Genomic DNA, 23,020 nt, shown 5'->3' with positions numbered 1-23,020 from the left:
AAAGCTTTTTTTTAACATACATACATATATATGTATATTAAATTTTGTCAAGCTGTGAATGCTTGAATACGTGAATAAAAAATCCATGGATATGGAGGGCTGACTGTATCCACCAAAAATAAGATCCAGAAGGGACCATACGTCTGTTTCCAGTTGTAATTCCTGGGTTTGGTTTGAGCTGATTTTTGCTGGTTTGTGGAGGAGGCTGTGGTTTCAAAGTACGAATAGGCTGCTTTAGGAGTAGTGCTTTACTGTTGGGGCTCTTTGGCCCCTAATTCGTTAGATTCAAGGGACCAAAAAGGGGGTTGGGGCCACATGCAGAGCATGAGCAACACTTTCGCAACACTATGCTAGTGCATATAAATGCATCCTATTAGCTTCTTGGTCTCCCCAAAACCCCCACATACCTTAAAATTTACCTGAACCCACCAAAATTGGCAGAAATTGAAGCAGAAGTAATGTTGCGGACATACTATTTCAGTTTTGGCTGGGGTGGTGTTGGAGATCTGGCATATTTTTAAGATGTGTAGGGTGGTTGAGAGAGCAAAGCCACTGCATTTTGGAGCAGTATGGAGACTTGTGGGGTGGGGCAAAATATCATCCAGAATTTAAAGGGACAAATTGTGGAGTCTGGGGTTTTGGCACACCAGTGTGGCCTGTTGAGAAAGGTGAAGACTCAAAATTGGCCCTGGCCCCCTCCACAGTTGTCCACCCTAATATATTAGAACAAAATGGTACTTGTCTCCTTGGTAAAAGCAGAGAAGGTTAGAAGGGGCTCCAGCACTACCTTTTACTCAGGAAGCCGAGGGGTTTTTTGTGGGTTTTTCGGGCTCTGTGGCCATGTTCTAGAAGAGTTTCTTCCTGATGTTTCGCCAGCATCTGTGGCTGGCATCTTCAGAAGATGCCAGCCACAGATGCTAGCAAAATGTCAGGAAGAAACTCTTCTAGAACATGGCCACAGAGCCTGAAAAATCCACAAAAAACTATGGATGCTGGCTATGAACACCTTCGACTTCACCGAGGGGTTTGTTTAGTCCCTTACAATTTCTGTGTGTAATATGGCCTGCCTTCTCTTATTTGTTTGTAGTTGAGAGGAGAGCAATTTCAAGAAGAGAGAACATCTGAGGATCTTCTTCACAAGCTGAATGTAGAGGACACTGATGCAGGGAAGAGGGAGACGGAAGACCAGAAGAAAGAGGAGTCTTTAACTGTCAAAATGACCCAAGAACAGGTATGTAACTTGATTGTATTGCATGTGTTATTTCCCTAAATGTGTTTGGTTTTTCTGTGTGTCTCAAGCCCATTATCTTTCCATCACTGGGATAAAGAGGTCTGGCCATAGTCATGTATAGCAAAGGGAGGGAAAGAGGTATGGCTGCTTTTAAAGAAGGTGCTAAAGTAGTGGGTGCCCTTCCATCTTGTATGTTCTCAAAAAAAAATTCTTTCATTCCCCCCCCCCCCCCGCTGCCAATTTTTATTGATTATCCAGAAACACATCCAGCATATCCATCTCACCAACACCACATGCAAGATGTATATACAAAGTGTATAACAAACTACATATATTATGTACAAAAAACATCACACGTACATTAAAAGTCAGTACTGACCCAACTTCAGTTCACAAATCTGTTTCCTTCTAATATTCATCAACCACATATTTTCTTTCCATACATTTTCTGTATTTCCCCTCCACTTCTTTCTTTCTTCATCTTTTCCCCATCCTCTCTAACCTTTTCTAAAGTCTCATCCTTTTCCTTTACTTACTTAATCCAATCTTCATTAACACTTCACTTGTTTTGGAGAATTTTCCAATGCTCTAAGTAATGTTACCTGATTTGTTGCTACTTTGTATCTTTCAGTAATTTTTGACTTATGGTGCCCCCAAAAAGTGAACCTATCACTACATTTTCTTGGCAGGATTTGTTCACTGCCTTCCTCCGAGGCTGAAAGAGTGTGACTTTCCTTTAACAATCAGTGACTGCTCATAAAATATTTTTTACAGCACATACCTAAAAAGTGATGTGCTCCAAAAACCAAGAGTTGAAACCCTGGCATAAAAAAAAAAAAACAATTTATTTGAAAAAATGCCCCAACAATATACTCTAGGAACTATATTTATTGTTACAGACCCTGAAGGGCAACTCTTCCATAGGTCCCTGGTTCAGTTAGCAGAGTTGGAAATAGGTATAAAGTAACTTCATGTGGGATGCTGATGAGCTTGAAATTTGTGAGCCCAGTTGTAAGATCTGAATTGGGCAGTTTTTGTTGTTCTTCTTCCCAGCCCTCTGCTTCCTTAATTTGGTTAAAATTTCCATTGCCAGCAGTTTTTTCCTTAAACCTATTACAGTGAACACATTTTGTTCAGAGCAACCCTAGTGTAACTACTGTATGGATTTTGTGGAGGCTCAAAACATTGTTAGAACAAGCTGTGTTCATAAAGTGGTGTTCATAAAACATCAACTAACCTTTCTTTGATTAACTTTAGTTTCCAGAACGCTTCTCTGATTCTGAGAATGAGGAACCATTCCAAGGCAAATCTGCGCATCGGTCAGCTTTCATCTCCAAGGGAAGCACCTACTCAGGCGCATTGTTGGCAGGGTAAGACTTCAGACAAGACTTGGGTGTTGGCAGTACAGGGGAGTGCCTGCTAAGGGAAGGGTGGGAAGCAGGAAGAATCTGCACAATGCTAAAGAGGTCTAGAGTCTTTTCTGCAACTAAACCATGAATTATAAAATGTCTGTGAGTCATGTGAATGAGTTTTCATGGTGGAATTTCAGTGGTTAGGCCACCAACAGCAGGGAGGAAGTTGTGACACTCAGATTTTTTGGAGCCAGTGAGATGACGGCACCACTGAAGGAAAGATCAATTTAGCAAGATTTTGTTCTTCTGTTCTGTTTATTGGCAGCCAAGTGGAACTGAAATGCTTAACATTTGGGACTCTCTGAAGGTTTCACAGCCTCCTAATGTTCTTCATATGACATGAACATGTTTATTTATTACCATATTTTGATATCTGTACAGTGGACCCTTTGTATCCCCTGAGGTTTAGTTTCAGGATCCCCCATTGGATAGCAAAATCTGTGGATGTTCAAATGCCATTAAATACAATGGATAGTAAAATGATGCTCCTTATATAAAATGGCAAAAAAGGTTTGCTTTTTGGAATCTGTATAGTTTTTGAATATTTTCAAGCCATGGATGCTTGAATCTGTGGATAAAGAATCCATGGATACAGAGGGCCAACTGTACTTGTATCTAATGTTTAAAATGGTTCACCATATTGAAAGCAAAGTGTAAAGCAGTCAGATCTGGCTCTCTGATTGAAAGGTAGGGGTACCTAAACAGCCCAGGCCAGTGCTTGTACTCGTCACATATGCTTCTTGTCTATGTCATGCCTCTCCGTTTCCTCCCTTCCTAGCAGAAAACTTGGTATCAAGGGCAAACTGGTGTATACTTTTAGTATTATACAGGCATCTTGAAAATGTTAATGTCTCATTTGTTCTTCTAATTCCTTATTTTCTTCTGATATTTTAGAAACTTGAGCTCTAAAGTAGAAAGGAGCCAGAGCTGCAACGATACCCTTCGGGATAGATCGAAAAGCAGGCAAAAATCAGCTCCAGTCAGAACCAAGGTAACTGAGAATGCCTTTTGACTATGTAGTAGAAAACCATATTCCTGTTTTCTGAAAATGTCTTGATTCCTAGAGAGTATTTGACTTGTCAGTATGTCCCATGCATGTGGTAGGTTGTTGATGGCATTAAATCTTTATGTCTTGCAACATAAAGTATTCTTTGTCAACTGCAAAGATTTTTTTTAATTTAGAGTATTTGAGAGTCAGTGTAGCGTAGTGGTTTGAGTGTTGGACTACAACTCTGAAGACAAGGGGTTAATTCCCAGCTCAACCATGAAAATCCACTGGGTGACCTTGGGCAGATCACATGCTCTCAGCCTCTTCTGAACAAATCTTGCCCCCCCAAAAAAAACCCATCATGATAGGTTTGCCTTAGCGTCACCATAAGTTGGAAATAACTTGAAAGCAAAGTTTTTTGTGGGTTTTTCGGGCTATGTGGCCATATTCTAGAAGAGTCATGCCTTCCCAGGTCACACAGTATATATATACCCAACTCCTTTCCAGGCAAGCATTCTCTGAAGATGCCAGCCACAGATGCTGGCAAAACATCAGGAAGAAACTCTTCTAGAACATGGCCACACAGCCTGAAAAACCCACAAAAATCTATGGATGTCGGCCATGAAAGCCTTTGACTTCACAAACTTGAAAGCAAACTTCAGCCACAAAGGCTCTCAGAGCAGTTTACAGATTCAGAAGATTGTGACCTGCCATTTGTATTCCTAAGTAGTCTGCTACAGTTCTAGCACTCTAAATTTATTTTTATATGTGCTTGTGCATGTTTGTGTTACATTTATATACTGAATGAGAGTAACTAGCCAGAGGTCACCAAATGAATTTTATGGCTCAGTAACAACTTGAACCTGAATCTCCGGGTCTTAACCCAGCCCTCTAACCATGACGCCATACTGACAAATTTGCTTTAAAATGGAGATAGTCTTCAGTCCAATTTCAACAGCATATTATGGTTGTGCTACTTCTCAAATGTTGCAGAGAGAGGTGGATACACAGAAAAGGAGACAGATTTTTTTCAGATGTCCAGTTTTTAATAATTATCAGGATGCCATAATGTAACTAAAAGGTTTTATGCCAAACAAAATAGTGCAGTGGAAGTTTTGTTCTTTCATATTATGCTGGTGCTTCTAATTTTACAAATTCACATGGATGTCAGTTGCCTTTAAAATCAAAGCATATCCTGTTCTTCTTGATCGTACCTTTAGATTTTAGTTCTACCTCATAAGGTAGTGAACTCTTCTTTGGAAGTTTATAAAGAGAAGTTGGATAGCTATCTCTTGGAGTGCTTTAACATTGTATTCCTGCAAAAATGCAAGACAGTGGCTTAGAATAGATGGCCCTTTCAGTCCCTTCCAGTTCTGATTCTGTGATTCTAGAGATGGCTGGATGTTACAGGCACATTAATAGTTGGGTTGCTTCAGATGTGGCTGCTTTTGTCATTCATTAACACAATCATGTTCATTAACATACATCTAACTGTGGTGAAAGGACTCTGTGGTTATTGCCATTAGTGTTATTATCATGACAATATCAACAACAATAATATTAATAATATCACCATCATAATCTGGAGTCCACTTTTTGTATCTTGTACAGTATTAAAGGAGATAGCCACGTTACTCTGTTTGAGCATCAAGTGACATAAAGAGAATCCAGTTGCACCTTTGAGATTAACTTGGAAATACCAGTTTTCATGGACTGTGAAAACTTATTCTGGAAATTTTTCTTTCACAGTTAGTCTGAAAGGTCTGGAAGCCAAGTCTTATAAGGAACAACTAAGGAGGCTGGGTGTGTTTAGCTTGGAGGAGAGAAGTGGCATGATAACTATCTTTAAATATCTGAAGGGATGTCATGTAGAACATGGAGCAAGTTTGTTTTCTGCTGCTCCAGAGACTACAACACAAATCACTTGATTCAAAGGTCAGGAAAACATTACCTAAACGTACCTACCCCAACATTAGGAAGAACCTCTTGACAGTAACAGCTGTTTGACAGTGAAATAAATGATCTCGGAGGGTGGTGGACTCTCCATCTTTGGAGGTCTTTAAGCAGAGATTGGATGGGCATCTTTCAGGTGCATTTTAGTTGTGTATTCTTGCATGAGAAGGGGTTGGATTAAGAGTCTATCATGCTTTTATGTCTTCATCTCATATAAGAGCAGACCTCCTGAACTGAAATGCTTGCCTTGTAGGTGAACCTGTTGACAAGTGCCTCTACCCCGCTCATGGGCGTTCTCTCCTCCGCCCGGAACAACCGCTGCCTCTCTGCCCCTGACTTGACAGCAGATAAGCGTCTTGTTCTCAGCGGCAGCGCTGCTTCTTCACTCTCCCTCCTCCCAAAACCAGAGCGGTCTATCAGCCCCGAGAGCAACGACAGCATCTCTGAAGAGCTCAATCACTTCAAACCCATTGTTTGTTCCCCTTGCACTCCTCCCAAACGGCTTCCTGATGGACGGGTTCTGAGTCCTTTAATTATCAAGTCTACTCCAAGGAATCTGACCCGGAGTCTGCAGAAGCCAACCACCTATGAAGCAAGTCCCAGGATTCTGAAAAAATGGGAGCAAATATTCCAGGAACGCCAGATGAAAAAGACTCTCTCTAAAGCAACCCTGACGTCTGTAGCCCCTGAGGTGGGTGAGGATTTTCTGGTTCCAAGTGTAAATTTGCTGATCAAGGAGCCACCACAGATATCAACTGACCTTCCACCACCCAATACTGTTGCACAAACACAGGCAGAGTCAGACTGTTTCCCTTCCATCTGTGCAGCAAAGCTTGACACCTCTTCCACTATCAAGAGGGCCTTAGAGGCAGGAGCTGCTGGTCCAATGGCACCTGTAGCGAGATCCAACAAGAACTCTCTAAATGCCAGACTTTCTGAGGTCTCGGATACAAAATCGGCTTTACGCTTGGCTGGCTCTTGTCTGAACATTGGTGCCAAAGTGGTGCCCCGAAAAGTCAGAGTCAACTCAGCGTTTCCAGAGAACAATACCCGAGGCCCATCCATCAAAGCAGCTGGGAAGAAGAAGCTTAAATATCTGAACGACAGTGAACTGAGCAATTTCCAAAATGGCATCTGTATCGAGAGAGATGTGGGTGAGGATCCTTCATCGCTGAGGCGGGGCCGGAAGAGACAGTGCAAAATGAAGCACCTGGACCAAGCCGGCTCTGTCAAAAGACTGAGGCAGGCGGCCTGTCACGCAGGGCTGGTAGCTCCCGAACCCCTGAGGAGGAAGCGGGAGAGGGAGCGGAAGTTGCAGCAGGAAGAGGAAGACCGGCAACTGGCCCTGCAGCTCCAGCAGAAGTTTGACAGCGAGAACAGGACAGTGGCCAGGCGGAGAGGGAGGGCCGACCAGTATTTCCTGCGGTCTAAGAGCATCACGGGTGCCAAGTAGCACTTAAACAAACAATGTTGCCTTTTCTAGAATAATGTGAGCTTGATATAAAAGAAAATAATAATCTGGGAAAGTGGAAGAGTTGTTCTGTTACCCTTCCATTTCGCTACCCCATCTGTATTTCTTTCTTGAGGGTAAGATGAGTGTAAAAGCTTGGCTCTCGAAGTAAGCCATGTTGCATCCTGGATATGCTTCTGAGATGATAAATCTTCATTCTCAGGAGTACATCACCCTGATCCAGAAGGACATCAGTCTGTGGCAGTGCTGGGCAGACTGGGAGGCAGGCTCTTTCCAAGGTCTTCAGTAAGCCAGTCACTGCTTTATGACCCAACTGGGAGTAGAGGTCACTTAGGAACTGCCATTTTTGTTGTTGCTTGCTGTGAGTTTCTAAGCTGAAAAGCATCCTTAACCTGAAAGAAAGAGAAGGTCCAGCCAATGAAACTTTGGATAAACAAATGTATTTAAATGCCCAGTGTATTATTTAGCCTTCAGAGATGCAGGGACAGCTGCTTATTCTGAAACCAAATGAATCACCATTTTGCAGAGAAAAAAATTGCAATGTTCTCTGTCTTTTCTGCAAGGCACACCTTTGGTAGAGTACTCCAGTGCAGTATATGACATTTGCCCTTCTGAAGTCTGTTGCTGGAGTCAGACCAGCAGGGTTCAAGGTGCAAGGCAGCTCACTAGGCAGAACTAGAGACAGAGGGAAGTGCTTCTCTCTTGCTCCCCTCCATCAGACACATTTGGTTAAGCTAGTCTTTTGTCACATTCCTTTTGAGCCAGGCTGGACTGGAGATACTAGCTATTAGTCTAGGTCCCAGTCTTACTTCCAGTCTTACTCTGGGGACTGGATATGTGTGCAAGTGTATTGTATCAATGGAGTGGCTGTGTCATGTAGGAGGATTCCTTCAAACTCTTTTCGGTATCCAGTTTTTAAGATTGCACAATTTGCACACCACCCCTTCCCCAAAACAATTTACAGAGAAACTGTCCTGTTCCTAACATTTTTGATTTGGAGGAGTGGGAGTGTTGACTGGCCCCTTGTAGACCTTCTCCTCCCAAAGCCAGAGGCGAGCCTTGCAAGTTCTCGGCTTTCAAGTGTGTTTCAAGGCCCAGATTAGTTTTTTGTGGTTTCACCCAGCTGGATGCCTTTCTCAGACCTTCCTCATGGGAATCCTAAGTGAAAAAGTTAGCTTTGGGGTGAATCCTGGCTATTTTCCTCAGCCAAGTATGGGCCCAGCTTGGTAGGAGCAGTCCATCAGTGAGTTTTGTAACGCTCCGTTGAAAATCAAGGGGTGCCATTGAGAGCAGGAAGCAAGCTGGATATTGGGAGAGGGAGAATGCAAACTGCTGCTGTCTTGTGACAAGAAGCCGCAAGGCTGCGGACATCTCTGCCTTTTATCACTGGCCAGTGGGGGGAAAGAGAGAGAGAGACTGCAGAGATGTAGTCTCACAAAGAAGAAAGAGGGAGGTTGAGGGTTTCTCTAGAGCAATGGTTCTCAACCTTTGGTCCTCTTTTGAGACTTCAACTCCCAGAACTCCTGAACAATGAGCTCCAAAACATCTGTAGGCCCAAAGGTTGAGAACCACTGCTCTAGAAGCTTTCTCTCAAGTGGCCTTCAACAGAGAGACCCCCGGGAACGTGGATTATTTGTGCAAGCCTGTAATGGCCTTGCAAGCTACTGAATGTATTAAAGGTCCCTGCTCTCATCTTTGTGCAGAGAGGTGTGGACTTTAAAACTGCTGCTTTTTGTCTAGCAGTATTTTATCAAACAGAGGTTTGGCTTAGTACAGTGATGCTAAAATTCTTATCCTCCAGGTGTTTCTGGCTTCAGCTTCCAGAAACCTCAGCCATCTTGGCCAATGGTCTGGGATTTTGAGAACGAGTCCAAAACACCTGAAAGGCCAACCTTTGGGAATCACTGGCTTCGTAGTTGCAAGGGTTAGTTGTTCACATAATAGTCTAAAAATGCATTCAGTGTCTTGTGTATTTCTTGCCCTTATGGGTCTGTTCACAACATAGTCTGGCTGGTTGGTAAAACAGAGAAGCAGCCACTCCTCGGCTCAAATCCGCTGCTATTGATATCTGTGAATGCCAGCTTTCTGCATATCATGTCTGCAAAACCTGATCGTTGTTAAAATAGGGTTCTGTTCATGGCTCAGTTGGCTGGTCAAAATGGGGGTACTGGTTCATAACCCTTCTCTGACCCACTCCGCTGGGGAAGGGGTGTGGAGCGGGTGGGTATTTGGACAGTCACAGAAGGGGGGGGGGGGACTTTGATAGCAAGTGAATGTCTGCAACTGCCAAAGATACAACCTTAGTCTGAAAATCCGCTCCCTTCCCTGACCCTCTGAAAAGCCTGTCCTTTCAGGTTTTTTGTTGGAGCCATCCACAGCGGACCTCGATAAAGGAAGCAGAAAGTGCCAAAAGGTTGGATTTTGTAAGATGATTGTATTGCATTTTGTTATGCACCCATCAGTGTTCTTCCTCTTCAGACTCATTGTGGGTCACTGTTACGGAGGACAGGTCAAGCAAGCACTTTGTAACAGTGCTCTCAACAAAAGGAAGAGGAAAGTATACACGCCTTAAAAGACTGTCTCATGCATCTTTTTTAAAGAAAACAGAACTAGTCTGGGCCCTCCTGCTTCAGCGATCGCCTGCAGAGCTCCCTGATGGACTCCCAGGATCATGGCCAGGTGGACACGATGCTTGCGGTTTCCGCTTTCTGAGAGGACCAGAGAATAGTCTCTCAAAGCAACATTCCTCGCCCAAGCTCTGAGTGTGGGCACAAATGTACGTCAGAATACAACGCCTGTCTGAGGTTTTGTGTGCCAGCTCCACTTTGAGACCAGAACTGCACTGTGTTAATAGAACTGGCCCCACCATCTTCATAAGGCTTGTAACAGAGGAGTCCAACAGGAAACATTCTTCCTTCTGCAGCTGTTTAAAAGCCTTGCAAGCAGGTATAGAAATAGCTATTCACTATGCAAACAGACTACAACACCTTTTGATTATAACTGACGGGATTTTGTGTCTGTCTGGTTTTCCTGGTGTTTTAACTGTCAAAACAGTTCCAAGAAACAAAAAAATAGGTGTTGCGGTATTTCTCTCCTTCCCCAACTCCCTTCCACCCTGGTATGGTTTAAATCATTTTGTGCTTTCATGCGTATTCTCAGCTCAGTACTTGAAAACCAGTGCAGTACAAGACAAAAGCATCATTTTTTGAGATTGCAACTGAATCACTCTGGCTTCATCAGATTTTTTTTATATACTATATAAAACAAAGCTGATTACTCAGAAACGTTTTGTTGGTGTCTTTGTGAGTAAAAGTTTGCACATCTCTCTGAGCCTTTTCTGAAAAAAATATTTTTGTGGGAAAGGATTGACCATGATGATTTCATGAATGTCTTTCCTTCCTCTCAGTCCCATTCACCTTTCAAGGGATGGTTGGTGGTGACAAGAGAGAGGGCCTTCTTGGTAGGTGCTCCCAGACTTTGAAACCCCTTCCCTCAGGAGGCTAGGATGGCTCCTTCCTTGCTCTCCTCCCTCCAGCAGTTGAAAACTTTTCTATTCCAACAGGCTTTTAGAAACTGAGTGCAATGGGCTTGTAATGGTGTGCTGCCTTGTTTTTATATCCTATCGTTTAATACATTTTGCCTGGTTTTAATTCTGTAGAACACTATATATTACTAATATTTTTGTACATTTTTAATCTGTTATTGACGTATAGTATCTAGCTCAAGGGAAGTAATAGTGCCGTTCGATTCTGCTTTGGTCAGGTCTCACCTGGAATAATCCTGTGTCCAGTTCTGGGCACCACAATTTAAAAAGGATGTGGACAAAGTAGAGCATGCCCAAAGGAGGGCAACCAAAATGGAAACCATGCCTTATGAGGAAAGACTTAGGGAGCTGGGGATGTTTAGCCTGGAGAAGAGAAGGTTAAGAGGTGATATGATAGCCCCATTTAAATACTTGAAGGGATGTCATATTGAGGAGGGAGCAAGCTTCTTTTCTGCTTCTCCAGAAAACAGGACCTGGAACAATGGATGCAAGCTAAAAGAAGAGATTCCACCTCAACATTAGGAGGAACTTCCTGACAGTAAGGGCTGTTTGACAGTGGAACACATTCCTCCCTCGGAGTTAGTGGAGTCTGCTTCCTTGGAGATCTTTTAACAGAGGCTGGATGGCCATCTGTCATAGGGGATGCTTTGATTGAGAGTTCCTGCATGGCAGAATGGGGTTGGATTGGATGGCCCTTGGGGTCTCTTACAACTCTATTATTCTATGAGTCTAATTTACAACATCAAAATAATACCACTATCATTGTCACCTGCCTTATCCTCAAAGTTGGGTCTCAGAGTTGCTTGCAAACATTGAACCATGCAGGTAGAAACATAGAAAATGCTGATGTTAATATAGAATTAAAAGCCATGCAAAGCTGCTTTTAAAGAGCTTTCTGTAAACCAGAACACAGCATGTGCATCCTTTAGCCCAGCCCAAACATGGATTAGAACACCATGAAATGGTAATTTGTTTCAAATGTTTCCATGCTAGAGAGGCACATCTACCTAAAATGGGACAGGTAAGTTAACCAAGAGAGCAACATCCCACTCTTCTGTGATGCTGTCCTCACCAGGTTCCCTGGCTCTGAACGATGGAGGCTTGTTCTGCCGGTGATCAGATTTAGTAGGATGGCATTTCATCCCCTCCTGCCAATGAGTAAGGGATTGACAATCCAAAGCAGGACCCCAAAACTTGCAGGCTCACTGACGGGCAAAAGGGGCTGGAAATGTCATCTTGTTATAGAGGCCAACAAAGAGAGTCTAAAGGGAAACTGGATACGTACATCAGGATAATAATGCACAGTGATCTGAAAAATTAACATTTAATTATGAGTTTACACCCACAGCTTAAAATTTAAAGGAAAGGAGCCTGTGTGTATCCCCTAACTGGAGAGAATACAACAGCCAAGCAAAAGGAGTTCTGCAGCAACTTCGCAGGTTTGAGGTAACTTTAAAGGGAAATCTCTTAACAGACCCAATCCACGAAAAGGTAGGAAGAGCTGGCACCACTGTCCTACCCTAAGGCACTGAAAATGTGGTGGCTTGGAAGGCTGAAGCCCCAGGATGCCAATAATGGCTTCTCAACAGATGACATCTTCTATTTCCCGGATCAATTATTAACAGCTGTTTCTCAGTATGGTTTCCTCCCATTGATTCTGTAGAGCTGCTTCTGTCAGGACACTGGTCAAAGGGAAATATAAGCATGCCTTAAGACAGCCCTTTCTTAAAACCAGAAGCCTAGAACTGATGCATCGGTTTATTTCACCTTAGTTGAAGCAGGGATTTAAGGCACACAGTTAAGGCAGAAATTGCACTTCAAACTTCACTAACTTTACTGTTTTTCAACCTCTGCGCTGAATCATTGAGACTCCGCTCATCCTTTGGCTCGAACAGCCATGGAAGAACCATGTAAGTGGGCACCCTGGGTATCAGAAGGTTCTAGAAGATATGGCCACCTCTTGCTGGTGGTTCTTCAGACAGTAACAGTTCCTAGTCTTCTAGAACTGATAGCTCTTCAGAGCCTACACTGCACGGTTCATCTTCTGCCGGGGGTTCCTGCACCTGTGGCCTGCTCGCCCGGACCTCAGGAAGACTTCTGAGGATCTGGCTTTGGTCCATCACGTCCACAGATACATACTTCTTACTGTCTGACTTGGCCTTCTCAGCCTGGTCGCAGACAGCCACGGCAGCTTTGTACTCTTTCTGGAATTCCTTCAGCAGCTCTAAGGCCTTCCGATACTCGCACCAGTTGTCCTTCCTCCTCCGCAGAACACACACTAGAAAGAGTAGAACAAGTGGTTGACACTTACTGAGAATGGTTGTTCTTGTGAGACTGAAGAAACAAGCCACGGCACGTGGGTTTATTGCTTGTGCCAACCAGGTCAGGCAGGAAATCAAACCAAGTCATTATAACCATTGTCTTCCAAATCCTCTCTCTTCCATTTTGTTTCTTAGCCTTGATCCAACATCATCAGGCCATATTCGCTTTATTTGTACTACAGTTGACTCTATATCTGCTGGAGTTTGATTCCTGGAACACCCCCCCCCCCCCGGGAATACCGAAACCCATGGATGTTCAAGTCACATTAAATACAATTACACAGTAAAAGGGTATCCCTTACATAAAATGGCAAAATCAAGGTTTGCTTTTGGGGATTTTTTCAAGCTGTGGATGGCTAAATCCATACATAAAGTATCTGTGAATATGGAGGGCCAACTGTATTCAAAAAAGTTTGCTTTTTGGAATATATATATACTATATATATATAGTATATATATATAGTGTGTGTGTGTGTGTGTGTATATATATATATATATATATATATATATAATCTTTATTTGAAGTAATTTTATGACATTTTTTACTTTCACCTTTCTCTCCTCTGAAAGGAAAACATATCCTTTTCTGTGTCTATTTGTGCCCCTAAATGTGTTATATATATTTTTTGTCCGATTCAGCTGACTGTTCTCAGTTTATCAAGAATCTGTGACTTTCAAAACAAAGAAAGCAATCTCTTGAGATCTCATACTTGGCCTTTCACTTTCCCTAAGCTGTCACCTAAATAAGGAAATAGGAACACTTGTTGCTGCCCCAGATAAGCTATGATCGGAACCAATACTTTGGTGAAAATTCTTGGAGCTGGTGCCAGGCCGAACGGTAGAGCCTTGAACTGGAAATGCCAGTCGGCCTTCCAGGAGGGTGAAGACGGTCAGCCAAGTGGACTGAGCTTTTGCAGTGCCATCCATTTGGGCACAACTGCTCAAAAGGCACCGTGCAAAGAGTTTTTGCATAACTCCTTGCACAACATTGTGAAAAATACTGATGCCGGTGTCACCCCTGGTTACACAAGTCACCAAGAGCAGCTGCACCCAATAAACATGAGTCCCTCCTTGCTCTCTTATTATAATCCCATCCCTCTGACCCCAGTAAGCCCAGCCTTAACCCACCATAGTCCTCAGCCCCATTTCATTTCCCCCATGTCCTTAGGGCTTATACTTAAGTACATACCTAAGGGTACATGTGTGATGTTTGTGGGGTTTCTCATTTCCAAAAGGATTTCTTCCAACTTCTCTGCTTTGGTCTTTTGGGGCTTTCGGGCCGGGACTCGCAACACCTAGAAGAAAAGCAGATGAAAGCAGAGAGCATCCCACCTACAGCTGCTCCCATGTACTTGTCCTCTAAAAATGGTTTAATTTTTTTTTAATCTAACCCAGGGTGGGAAATGAGGTGGACGACTTGCCCAGTTTGGGATTCAAGAATGGAGGCACAGTGAACTGAGGATAGCAGTTTGCTTAATGAGAGAGTGCTGTCCAGATGTCAGCATCCAGGCTGACCAATCTGCACAGAAGCAAGCATGCACCTAGCACTTAACAGCAGTTTTGAAAAAATCTACGAAACGGGTGCGATTCTTCACTCCTATCTCTTTAAACTGATGGACTGAGGGTCCTTGCCACTTGTCAGCTAATCTGGACTCTGTCTGGGGTTCTACCATCACCTTCTGGCCACCTGAGTCCCCAGTTTGTGAGGCTGGTGAAACCAGACAGGCAGAGTTAACGTCAACCCTCCACTTAAGCATTCCTAAGTCTTGGAATCTCAAGTATACAGTATTTATATGGGAAATGACAGGCTCCTTGCTAATCTCTTAGGCTACTTATGTCATCCCAATCTAGAGGCAAGATTTTCCCAGCAACCAACTGACTGACCTTCTTTGGTGTTGGCACGTATGGCTTCTGAAAACTATCCAGCCTGGCCTTGGACTCGCGATACACCCGAGGATACCGGAGAGCCCTCTCCAGAGCTTGGACGTTGTGCTGTATTCCTGGTTGAAATAAAAATGGAACAGGAAGGTCACAAGTGAGCAAGATGCAGCAACAACAGCAACAGTCTCAAAGAAGATCATCAGCTGATCTGACAAAATCTAATACACAAGATATGTCTTCAATGCTTCTAGATGAGATAAGACAGATGCGCCAGGATATGAAAAAAGATAAGGAAGAATTGAGACTCGATATGAAGAGGGATAAGGAGGACCTGAAGCACGACATGGAAAGAATGAAGATTGAGATAAAAGAAGGAGTAAGAGAAGAATTTAAGGAAATTAATCATGCTATTAGGTCATTAACCTCAGATGTTCGACAAGTCAAAGCTAAAGTTAAAATTTTAGAAAAAAAGAATCAGGAACTGGAAGAGAGACTTAAAGAGGAAGTTGGGAAAAGGCAATCAAGATGAAAGGGTAATCTGGGAACAGAAATGGCGTGAGAGATGCTTGAAAATAAGAGGACTTCCTGAAGTGGAGAATGAAAACACCTTTGAGACCATGGTAGACATTCTGGCGAAATTTTTGGACAAAGGCAAGGAGGTTATGGAATTTGAACTAGAGAAGGCCTTTCGCTCTGAACTCATGGGTGGCTAAACAGAAAAAACTTCCTAGAGACATTGTGGCTTATTTTGTCCGAACTCAAATGAAAGAACAAGTACTACAACGACATTTTGAGGTCAAATTAATTGTGGATGGAGTGGAATTGCAACTCTTAAAGGACATACCAAATAAAGTGCTAAGGAAAAGAAAAGAATATGTTTTTCTAACACGGGTGTTACGGGAGAATAATGTACGTTATAGATGGGAAGTTCCGGAAGGCATTTCGCTCCGCTATAGGCAAAGGAGAGTGAGATTAACAAACACACAGGAAGCACGAGAGTTCTTGGAAGAGTTTTTGAAAGAGCTAGACCAGGATGAAGGAGACGGAGTGTTGAGTAACTTACAGCTTAACATAAGAACAGAAGGGAAAAATGATTGCCAGGAAAAACAAAAGGACACAACAACAGTGAAAGACACGGAAGAAGAAGAGAGCAATGAAGAATTGGACCCGGAGGTCAGTCTTCAAAACCTAGGAGAAAGTGTACCTGTAAATGAATAACACAATCAAATATCTATCCTGGAACATAAAGGGATTAAACAATCCCGGTAAAAGGAAAAAATAAATCATTACCTAGGAAAACTAAAACTAGATGTGATATGTCTCCAGGAAACCCATATTAAAAATACAGAGATTAGATATTTAAAGTGTAGAAAATTAAGCAGAGAATTTGTAGCAGCAGGGGAGAAGAGGAAAAAAGGTGTGGTACTCTATGTAAACGAAAAGTTAGAAGCAAAAGAAATCTTTAAGGATGCAAAAGGCCATTTCATTGGGGTAGAGATTAGATGTAATTTGGGGAGAATATTAATGGTCGGGGTATATTCACCAAACGAAAATAAAGAAAAATTTTATCGAAAATTGAAAGAAAAAATGTTACATTGTGAATATTAAAGTATTGTGATGCTGGGGGTTTGGAATGGGGTCGTAGACCCAACAATTGACAGGAAAAGTATCAAAACTAATAGGAAAAATCAGGGTAGATTACCAAGATCTTTTTTTCAAATGAAGGACATGTTGGCTCTACTGGATATCTGGCGGTTAAAATTGGGAAATTCAAGAGATTATACATACTATTCCGATCATCATAAGTCTTGGTCCCGAATTGATATGTTCTTTATCTCATCTGTTTTGGCTCCTAAAGTTTGTAAAGTAGACTCACTCCCAAAAGTATTATCGGATCACAATCCAATAATCATGGAAATGAAATTTGGCAGAAAAGAATATAATTGGAGATTAAATGAAAATTTGCTGAAAGATGAAAGAATATTAGAACAGGCTCAAAAAAATCTAGAATTATTCTTTGAAGAAAATTTAGAGAAAGATAGAAGATCGGGTGGTCTGGGATACCTCTAAGGCGGTGATGAGGGGGGTTTTATACAAAAAAAATGCAGAAATGAAAAAAATATGGGGATCTAAACTGAATAAAGTATTACAAGAAATAAAAGAGAAGGAACAATTAATAAAAAGGAAGCCAGAAAATCAAGCTATCATTGAAGAAATACAGATTTTACAAAAACAATTAAATTTGATTTTGATGGATGAAATGGAAAAGAAAAGCAAATATACTAGACAAAAATATTTCAAATCCGCAAATAAATGTGGAAAATGACTGTCTTGGAAATTAAGGAAGGAGAAAGAAAAGAAAATGATAACAGAAATAAATGTTAAAGGGAAAAAATATACAGAACAAGGCCAAATTAAAAAGGTATTTCAAAACTATTTTGCCAATCTTTTTGCAGGGGGGGGGGACGGATAATAAAGAAATGGAAAAAAATTTAGAAAGAGAAGAGATTAATTCGATCAAAAAGGAACAAAAGGACATTATTAATAAGGAAATCTCCACACAAGAAATTATAGACGCAATTAAAAGTTTAAAACCAAACAAAACACCAGGCCCTGATGGCTTTACAGCGATGTATTATCAAAAATTGATTTCTAAATTAACGATCCCCCTACAAAGAGTCATGAATAGTATATTAGATGGAAAACTACCTGATACCTGGAACTCATCATTTATCACACTGATCTCCAAACAAGACAAGCAATTGGATGACTCCAAAAATTATAGACCGATAACTCTATTAAATGTGGACTACAAAATTTTTACAACAATACTAGCATCAAGATTAAAAGGAATTTTAAATGATTGGATAGATAGGGACCAATGTGGTTTTCTACCAAAAAGGCAAATTAAAGATAATATAAGAACTATTATAAATGTGATTGAGTATTGTGAAAAGAGACCAGACAAACAGGTAGCTGTAATCTTCCTAGATGCCCAAAAAGCATTTGATAATTTAAAGTGGGAATTTATGTTTGCCGTATTAAAGGAAATGGAATTAGGCGAAAACTTTATAAAATGGATAAAAGAAATCTATAAAGAGCAAAATTCTAAATTATTGATTAACGGAGAAACGACTAAAAACATTAAGATTAGTAAAGGTACTAGGCAGGGTTGCCCCTTATCCCCTCTTCTCTTCATCACCGCTTTAGAGATATTGAATAATAAAATTAGGCGAGATAGAAAAATTGCAGGTATAAAAAGAAGAAATTCTGAATATAAAACACTAGCATACGCGGATGACCTGGCAATTACCTTCTCTAACCCAGTGGAAGATATGGCACATCTACTGGAAACAATAGAGGAATACGGGAAATATGCAGGTCTGAGAATAAATAGGGAAAAATCAACTAGTTTACCTCTTAATATAAATCAGAAAGATTGTGAAAAAATTAAAACCCTTTCTAAATTTGAAGTTAAAAATAAAGTAAAATATTTGGGAATAAATATTACAAGGAAAAATTCAGATTTATTTAAAAATAATTATATATCGTTATGGAATAATATAAAACAGGATTTAAAAAGCTGGGGGGGGGGGCTCTTCAAATTTCTTGGTTAGGGAAAATTGCAGCGATCCAAATGTGTGTTACCCCCAAACTGTTATTTTTATTCCAAAATCTCCCTATCATAAATCATGACAAACCCTTTAAAGAATGGGACAAAGAGTTATCTAAATTTATCTGGGACAAAAAGAAAGCAAGAATTAAATTTAAAGTATTACAAGATAACAAAGAGAATGGTGGGGTAGGATTACCTAATTACAAATTATATTACCATGCATGTTGCCTGGCTTGGATTAGAGATTGGGTACAAATCAAAAATGAAAAAAATTTACAATTGGAAGGTTTTGATAATGTAGTAGGTTGGCATGGTTATTTATTATATGATCAAATTAGGATAAACAAAAATTTCAATCATCACTTCTTAAGGAGATCCCTATTAAGAATTTGGTTGAAATATAAACCCTTTTTTGTAACTAAAATCCCTGGGTGGGCTTCGATAAATGAAGCCTTCTTCAGGAGAGAAAGGATGAAGGAAACGGAATGGGTAAGATATAAGGATTTGTTAAAACTGGAAGAAAGGATGTCCAAAATTAAAACAATGGAAGAATTAATAGAAGAAGGATTTAGTGTTAATTGGTTCTTATATAGACAAATTGTGGAAAGATTTAAATTAGATAATAAAGAACACCAAATAGAAAAAGAAGACTCAGCATTTGGACTTTTGATGAATGAAGACATGGAACATATCGTTTCTAAATTATATAAACTACTATTAAAAATAGAGATGGAAGATGAAACAGTTAAACAATATATGATAAATTGGGCACAGGACTCAAAAACACCAATACTATTGGAAGAATGGGAAAAAACTGGAAAATTAGGCTGAAATATACATTAAGTACGGAAGTGAAAGAAAACTACCTAAAAATGCAATATAGGTGGTATATAACCCCAGAAATATTGGGCAAGATGAGCAATCACAGCAGGAAAGAATGCTGGAACTGTAAATGTACAAAGGCAAACTATTCACACATGTGGTGGGACTGTAAGAAAATTGGAGCCAAATTCATAAAGAGTTAGAGAATATATTGAATACAAAAATTAAATTTGAACCAAAAATCTTTTTATTGGGTATGATAGAGGATAAGGAATTAGAAAAGGACTATGGGAAAATTATATTCTGTATGATAACCGCTGCAAGAATGACGATAGCAAGAAGATGGAAAAGTAAAGACAATCTGCAGATAAAAGATTGGTACCTGAAAATATTCGACATGATAGAATCTGATAGACTTACAAATTTTTTGAGAAATGGAGAAGAATCTAGATGGGAAGGTATATGGGCGCCCATCATAGATCATTGCAAAGAGCAAATAAAGAAAGCACCGGAATAGAACATAAAAAGGAAGAATGTTAGGAACTTAAAAAACAGTTTGTTCATTTAATATAACACAGTGTTCAATAATATAGAAATAAGAGTCATATGTAACATCAAGAAGGTATAGTGGTGGATACACAAAGGGAACAGCAACACAAAGGAGATGTAGGGGTGTACAAATGCAAAAAGGGATTGTTCAAACACAGGAAAGATGATGAGATTAATGTGATATCAAGCTATTATGTATTGTATCAATTTAATGTTTTATAGAAGTATATTGGGAAATGATAATGGATACACTTAGATATAACATGAAGTACTATGAAGGGAAATGTTTGAACGAAAATAATAAAGTAAGGGAGAAGATTAATAGAGAAAGTTCATAACAATCACATGTCTTCAACTTGGAGGAGGGGAAGGGATTTTAAATGTCTGTCGTTGTTTAGCTCAGGGTGTAGGGAAATAGGTGTGGTGTTGTTAGAATGTTTTTAGTTGTAGTGTTGTTACTATGTATTTCTTTTTTTTGTCTTTGTTCTGTCTATTTTTTGTATTTGTTGTCTTTGTTTTGTTTTTAATCAATAAAAATTATTTTTTTAAAAATGGAACAGGAAGGAAAGGTTCAGAGGAAAACTGGGGGAGACATTAACTGTTTTAATGTCAACCCACTACATTTGCAGTTGCTGAACCTACAGATGAATCAGAACCCATGTATGCAGTGATACTCAAATTTTACAATGCAGTTTGCAAACTATTTTTTTAAAAAACCCAATGTTTATTATTAGGGAAGGAAATCCAAATATTCACAAATTGGGAGAAACCACACATAAAACAGAGCTCTGGGAAAATGCTGGCAAAAAAGAAATATTTAGACAAGTGCATACAAAAATGCATATTTTAGTAGTAAGGCACAGAAAAACGTTTACAAATTTTCAAGGCATTGTTAAAAAAAATGTTCAGAAATCGATGTGTAACTGTGACAGAAGAAACACAGAGAAACTGAACAGAATCAAATCTGACATCATTCAGCGAAGTGCTGAAGGGAAAAACCACCCTCAGCAGGCCATGCTCATGTGAACCCTGTTTAGAGTTCAGTATTTCATCAAGGACTGTACCATGCAGACATCGTTACAAAAGTCATTTATTTATCACTCGAAACAAGCACTGCAAATTCATCCCTTAATTCTCATCTGTATGCTGATGCCATCCAACTTTTACCTCTAATGTCTAATTCCACAGAAGCTGTCTCATGTTAAAACATTGTCTGTTGTCAGTAATGAACTGGATGAGAGCAAACCAACTGAAGCGTAATTCAGAGAAGACAGAAAGACAGGGATTCAGCCTGTGCTGGACGGGGTTACACTCCCTTGAAGTCTCAGGTTCTTCACTTGGGCATACTCTTGGATTCAGCCCCAAGGCCTAGGTTTCAGCGATGGGCTGGAGTATGTTTGCACAATTTAAGTAGTGTATCAGCTACACCTATCCCTTGATATGTCTGATTTGGCCACAATAATTCATTACATCCATTTGGATTACCGTAACCCACTCAGTATGGGGTGGTCTTTGGAAATTGTTCAGAAAATGTCAGTCTGAGAGCTACTAGTCTTTTGATGGTCCACAGACTGAGTTAGGGAGGAGGATTTTCCTCCGACTCCTTGCTCATTTTGGTCTGAGGCAGTTTGAAAAGGTTTTTCTCCACCTGTCATTTGCAAGAAGAATTTCCTTAAAACAGTGCCATGACTGAAACAAAATTTCAAAACAGGGAAGTCCTGCTTACTCTGCCTATATCCTTACATCCTCATCACCTGATTCTGTCAACTCTGAGTACAGTATTTTGTTACTTTAGCATTGTAGCATGTTGTATCACATACACACTGAACATATTTTTATATTGCACATTTCTTTTTTCATACCTGGGGTTGGCATTCTGTATTGCAGTTAGGTATTCATATCTTAAGAGCTATGTATTCATTAACACTACATAGTTGTTATTACCACAATCATAAATGCCCACCCAAACCTTTTTGAATGTTTGAACCTACTTGAAATCTAGAAATCTACCAGGCAGCAGCTGCATAGAGACATGGAGGTTTGTTCATTTCATGGCCAGTGCCCAGGAGTGATGACTTTTCTACCCCGTCTCCCGCCAAGCATTAGGGTTGCGGCAAACAGAAGCAGGGCTCCTGGAGCAAGACTTTGTTGCAGCCTTGCTCACTTGTAGGAGAATGATGGAAATGTCATCCTCTTGCACCTCTGTCACCACCTGAATTGACTTCCATTCCTTGTACAGCTGCCATCTGGAAAAGTGGGTTGGCTGGGGGATCAGGCCAAGAAATGCTTCTTAATTATGCATATGTAACTATGTAGAGCAGCAGTTCCCAAATTCTGGACTTCCAAGTGTTTTGGACTTAAGTTCCCAGAAGCCTCAGCCAACTCACCCACTGGCTCCACGAAATCGGGCCCAGGGTCCCCCCCGAGCAGCTCCTCGTAACCCTGGTATTTCTCAGGCACAATCCATGGTTTTCTTGTCTTTCCTTCCCTCGGCTGCTCAGAAAGCTGCAATTGGGAACTGGACTCTTCATCTACCTGGAAAACAAAGCCAGAAACAGGTTTTTCTATTTCTATAAAAGTACGTTTTTATTTTTATTTTTTAAAGAGTTCCAATATGATCAATCATCCACATCCATGACACCAAATGACAGGAACGAGGATTCTGACTAGCCATTAAATGGAAGAATACTTTTGTATGGGTTTTTGGGACTCTGTGGCCATGTTCTAAACGTCATTCCTGAGGATACGGATTTTCTAGACCCATTTCAAACCGCTCCGCTGTCAAATCAATCCATCGATTGGAATCTCACATGGATTTATCTGTAAGTGGGAATGAGGCCAACATTGTCATCAATGTCTCCGACTGATGCAGTGACTAGGGATGGCATCTCTCCTCTCAATGCTTGCCTGGAGTCGGTAATGGGCTGGATGAGGGGAAATAGACTCAGCCTGAATCCAGAAAAAACGGAAGTGCTTGTGATAGGTTCCCCTAGCCCAGGGATGGAAATTTTTCCACCTGTCCTGAACGGGGTCATGCTCCCTGTAAAGGACACAGTCCGCAGTCTGGGGGTGCTTCTGGACTTGTCGCTTCACCTAACTTTTCAGGTGGATGCGACAGTTAGAAGCGCCTGCTATCAGCTTCGGCTGATACGCCAGCTGCGACCCTACCTGGGCCGGGGGGACCTTGAAACAGTGGTACATGCACTGGTAACCTCTCAACTCGATTTCTGTA

General features: G+C 40.9%; 2 protein-coding genes across 4 annotated transcripts in view; one reads left to right on the top strand and one right to left on the bottom strand.

Moving 5' to 3' along the window:
• Positions 1-10,676, top strand: part of RNF169 (ring finger protein 169) — a 38,247-nt gene extending 27,571 nt beyond the window's left edge. The window contains exons 3-6 of one of the 2 annotated variants that reach the window (XM_089513082.1): positions 1,088-1,231; positions 2,489-2,601; positions 3,538-3,634; positions 5,838-10,676. In XM_089513082.1, coding sequence (XP_089369208.1) covers positions 1,088-1,231; positions 2,489-2,601; positions 3,538-3,634; positions 5,838-7,037 — 1,554 coding nt within the window. In that variant the 3' untranslated portion in view covers positions 7,038-10,676. The remainder of the gene's footprint in view (positions 1-1,087; positions 1,232-2,488; positions 2,602-3,537; positions 3,635-5,837) is intronic. The other variant, XM_089513083.1, reaches the window with a different exon arrangement.
• A 1,240-nt stretch (positions 10,677-11,916) lies between these two features.
• Positions 11,917-23,020, bottom strand: part of LOC149320178 (uncharacterized) — a 51,680-nt gene continuing 40,576 nt past the window's right edge. For both annotated transcript variants that reach the window (XM_089513080.1, XM_089513081.1), the window contains 4 exons: positions 22,176-22,323; positions 14,805-14,920; positions 14,110-14,215; positions 11,917-12,877 (listed from right to left, as the gene is read on the bottom strand). In XM_089513080.1, coding sequence (XP_089369206.1) covers positions 12,591-12,877; positions 14,110-14,215; positions 14,805-14,920; positions 22,176-22,323 — 657 coding nt within the window. In that variant the 3' untranslated portion in view covers positions 11,917-12,590. The remainder of the gene's footprint in view (positions 12,878-14,109; positions 14,216-14,804; positions 14,921-22,175; positions 22,324-23,020) is intronic.

Source organism: Sceloporus occidentalis, unplaced genomic scaffold (genome assembly GCF_023333645.1).
Source record: "Sceloporus occidentalis isolate IW3139 unplaced genomic scaffold, rSceOcc1.0.p SCAF_2, whole genome shotgun sequence".
In the NCBI taxonomy this organism is placed as follows: domain Eukaryota; kingdom Metazoa; phylum Chordata; class Lepidosauria; order Squamata; family Phrynosomatidae; genus Sceloporus; species Sceloporus occidentalis.
This window is presented reverse-complemented; position numbering and strand designations above follow the sequence as displayed.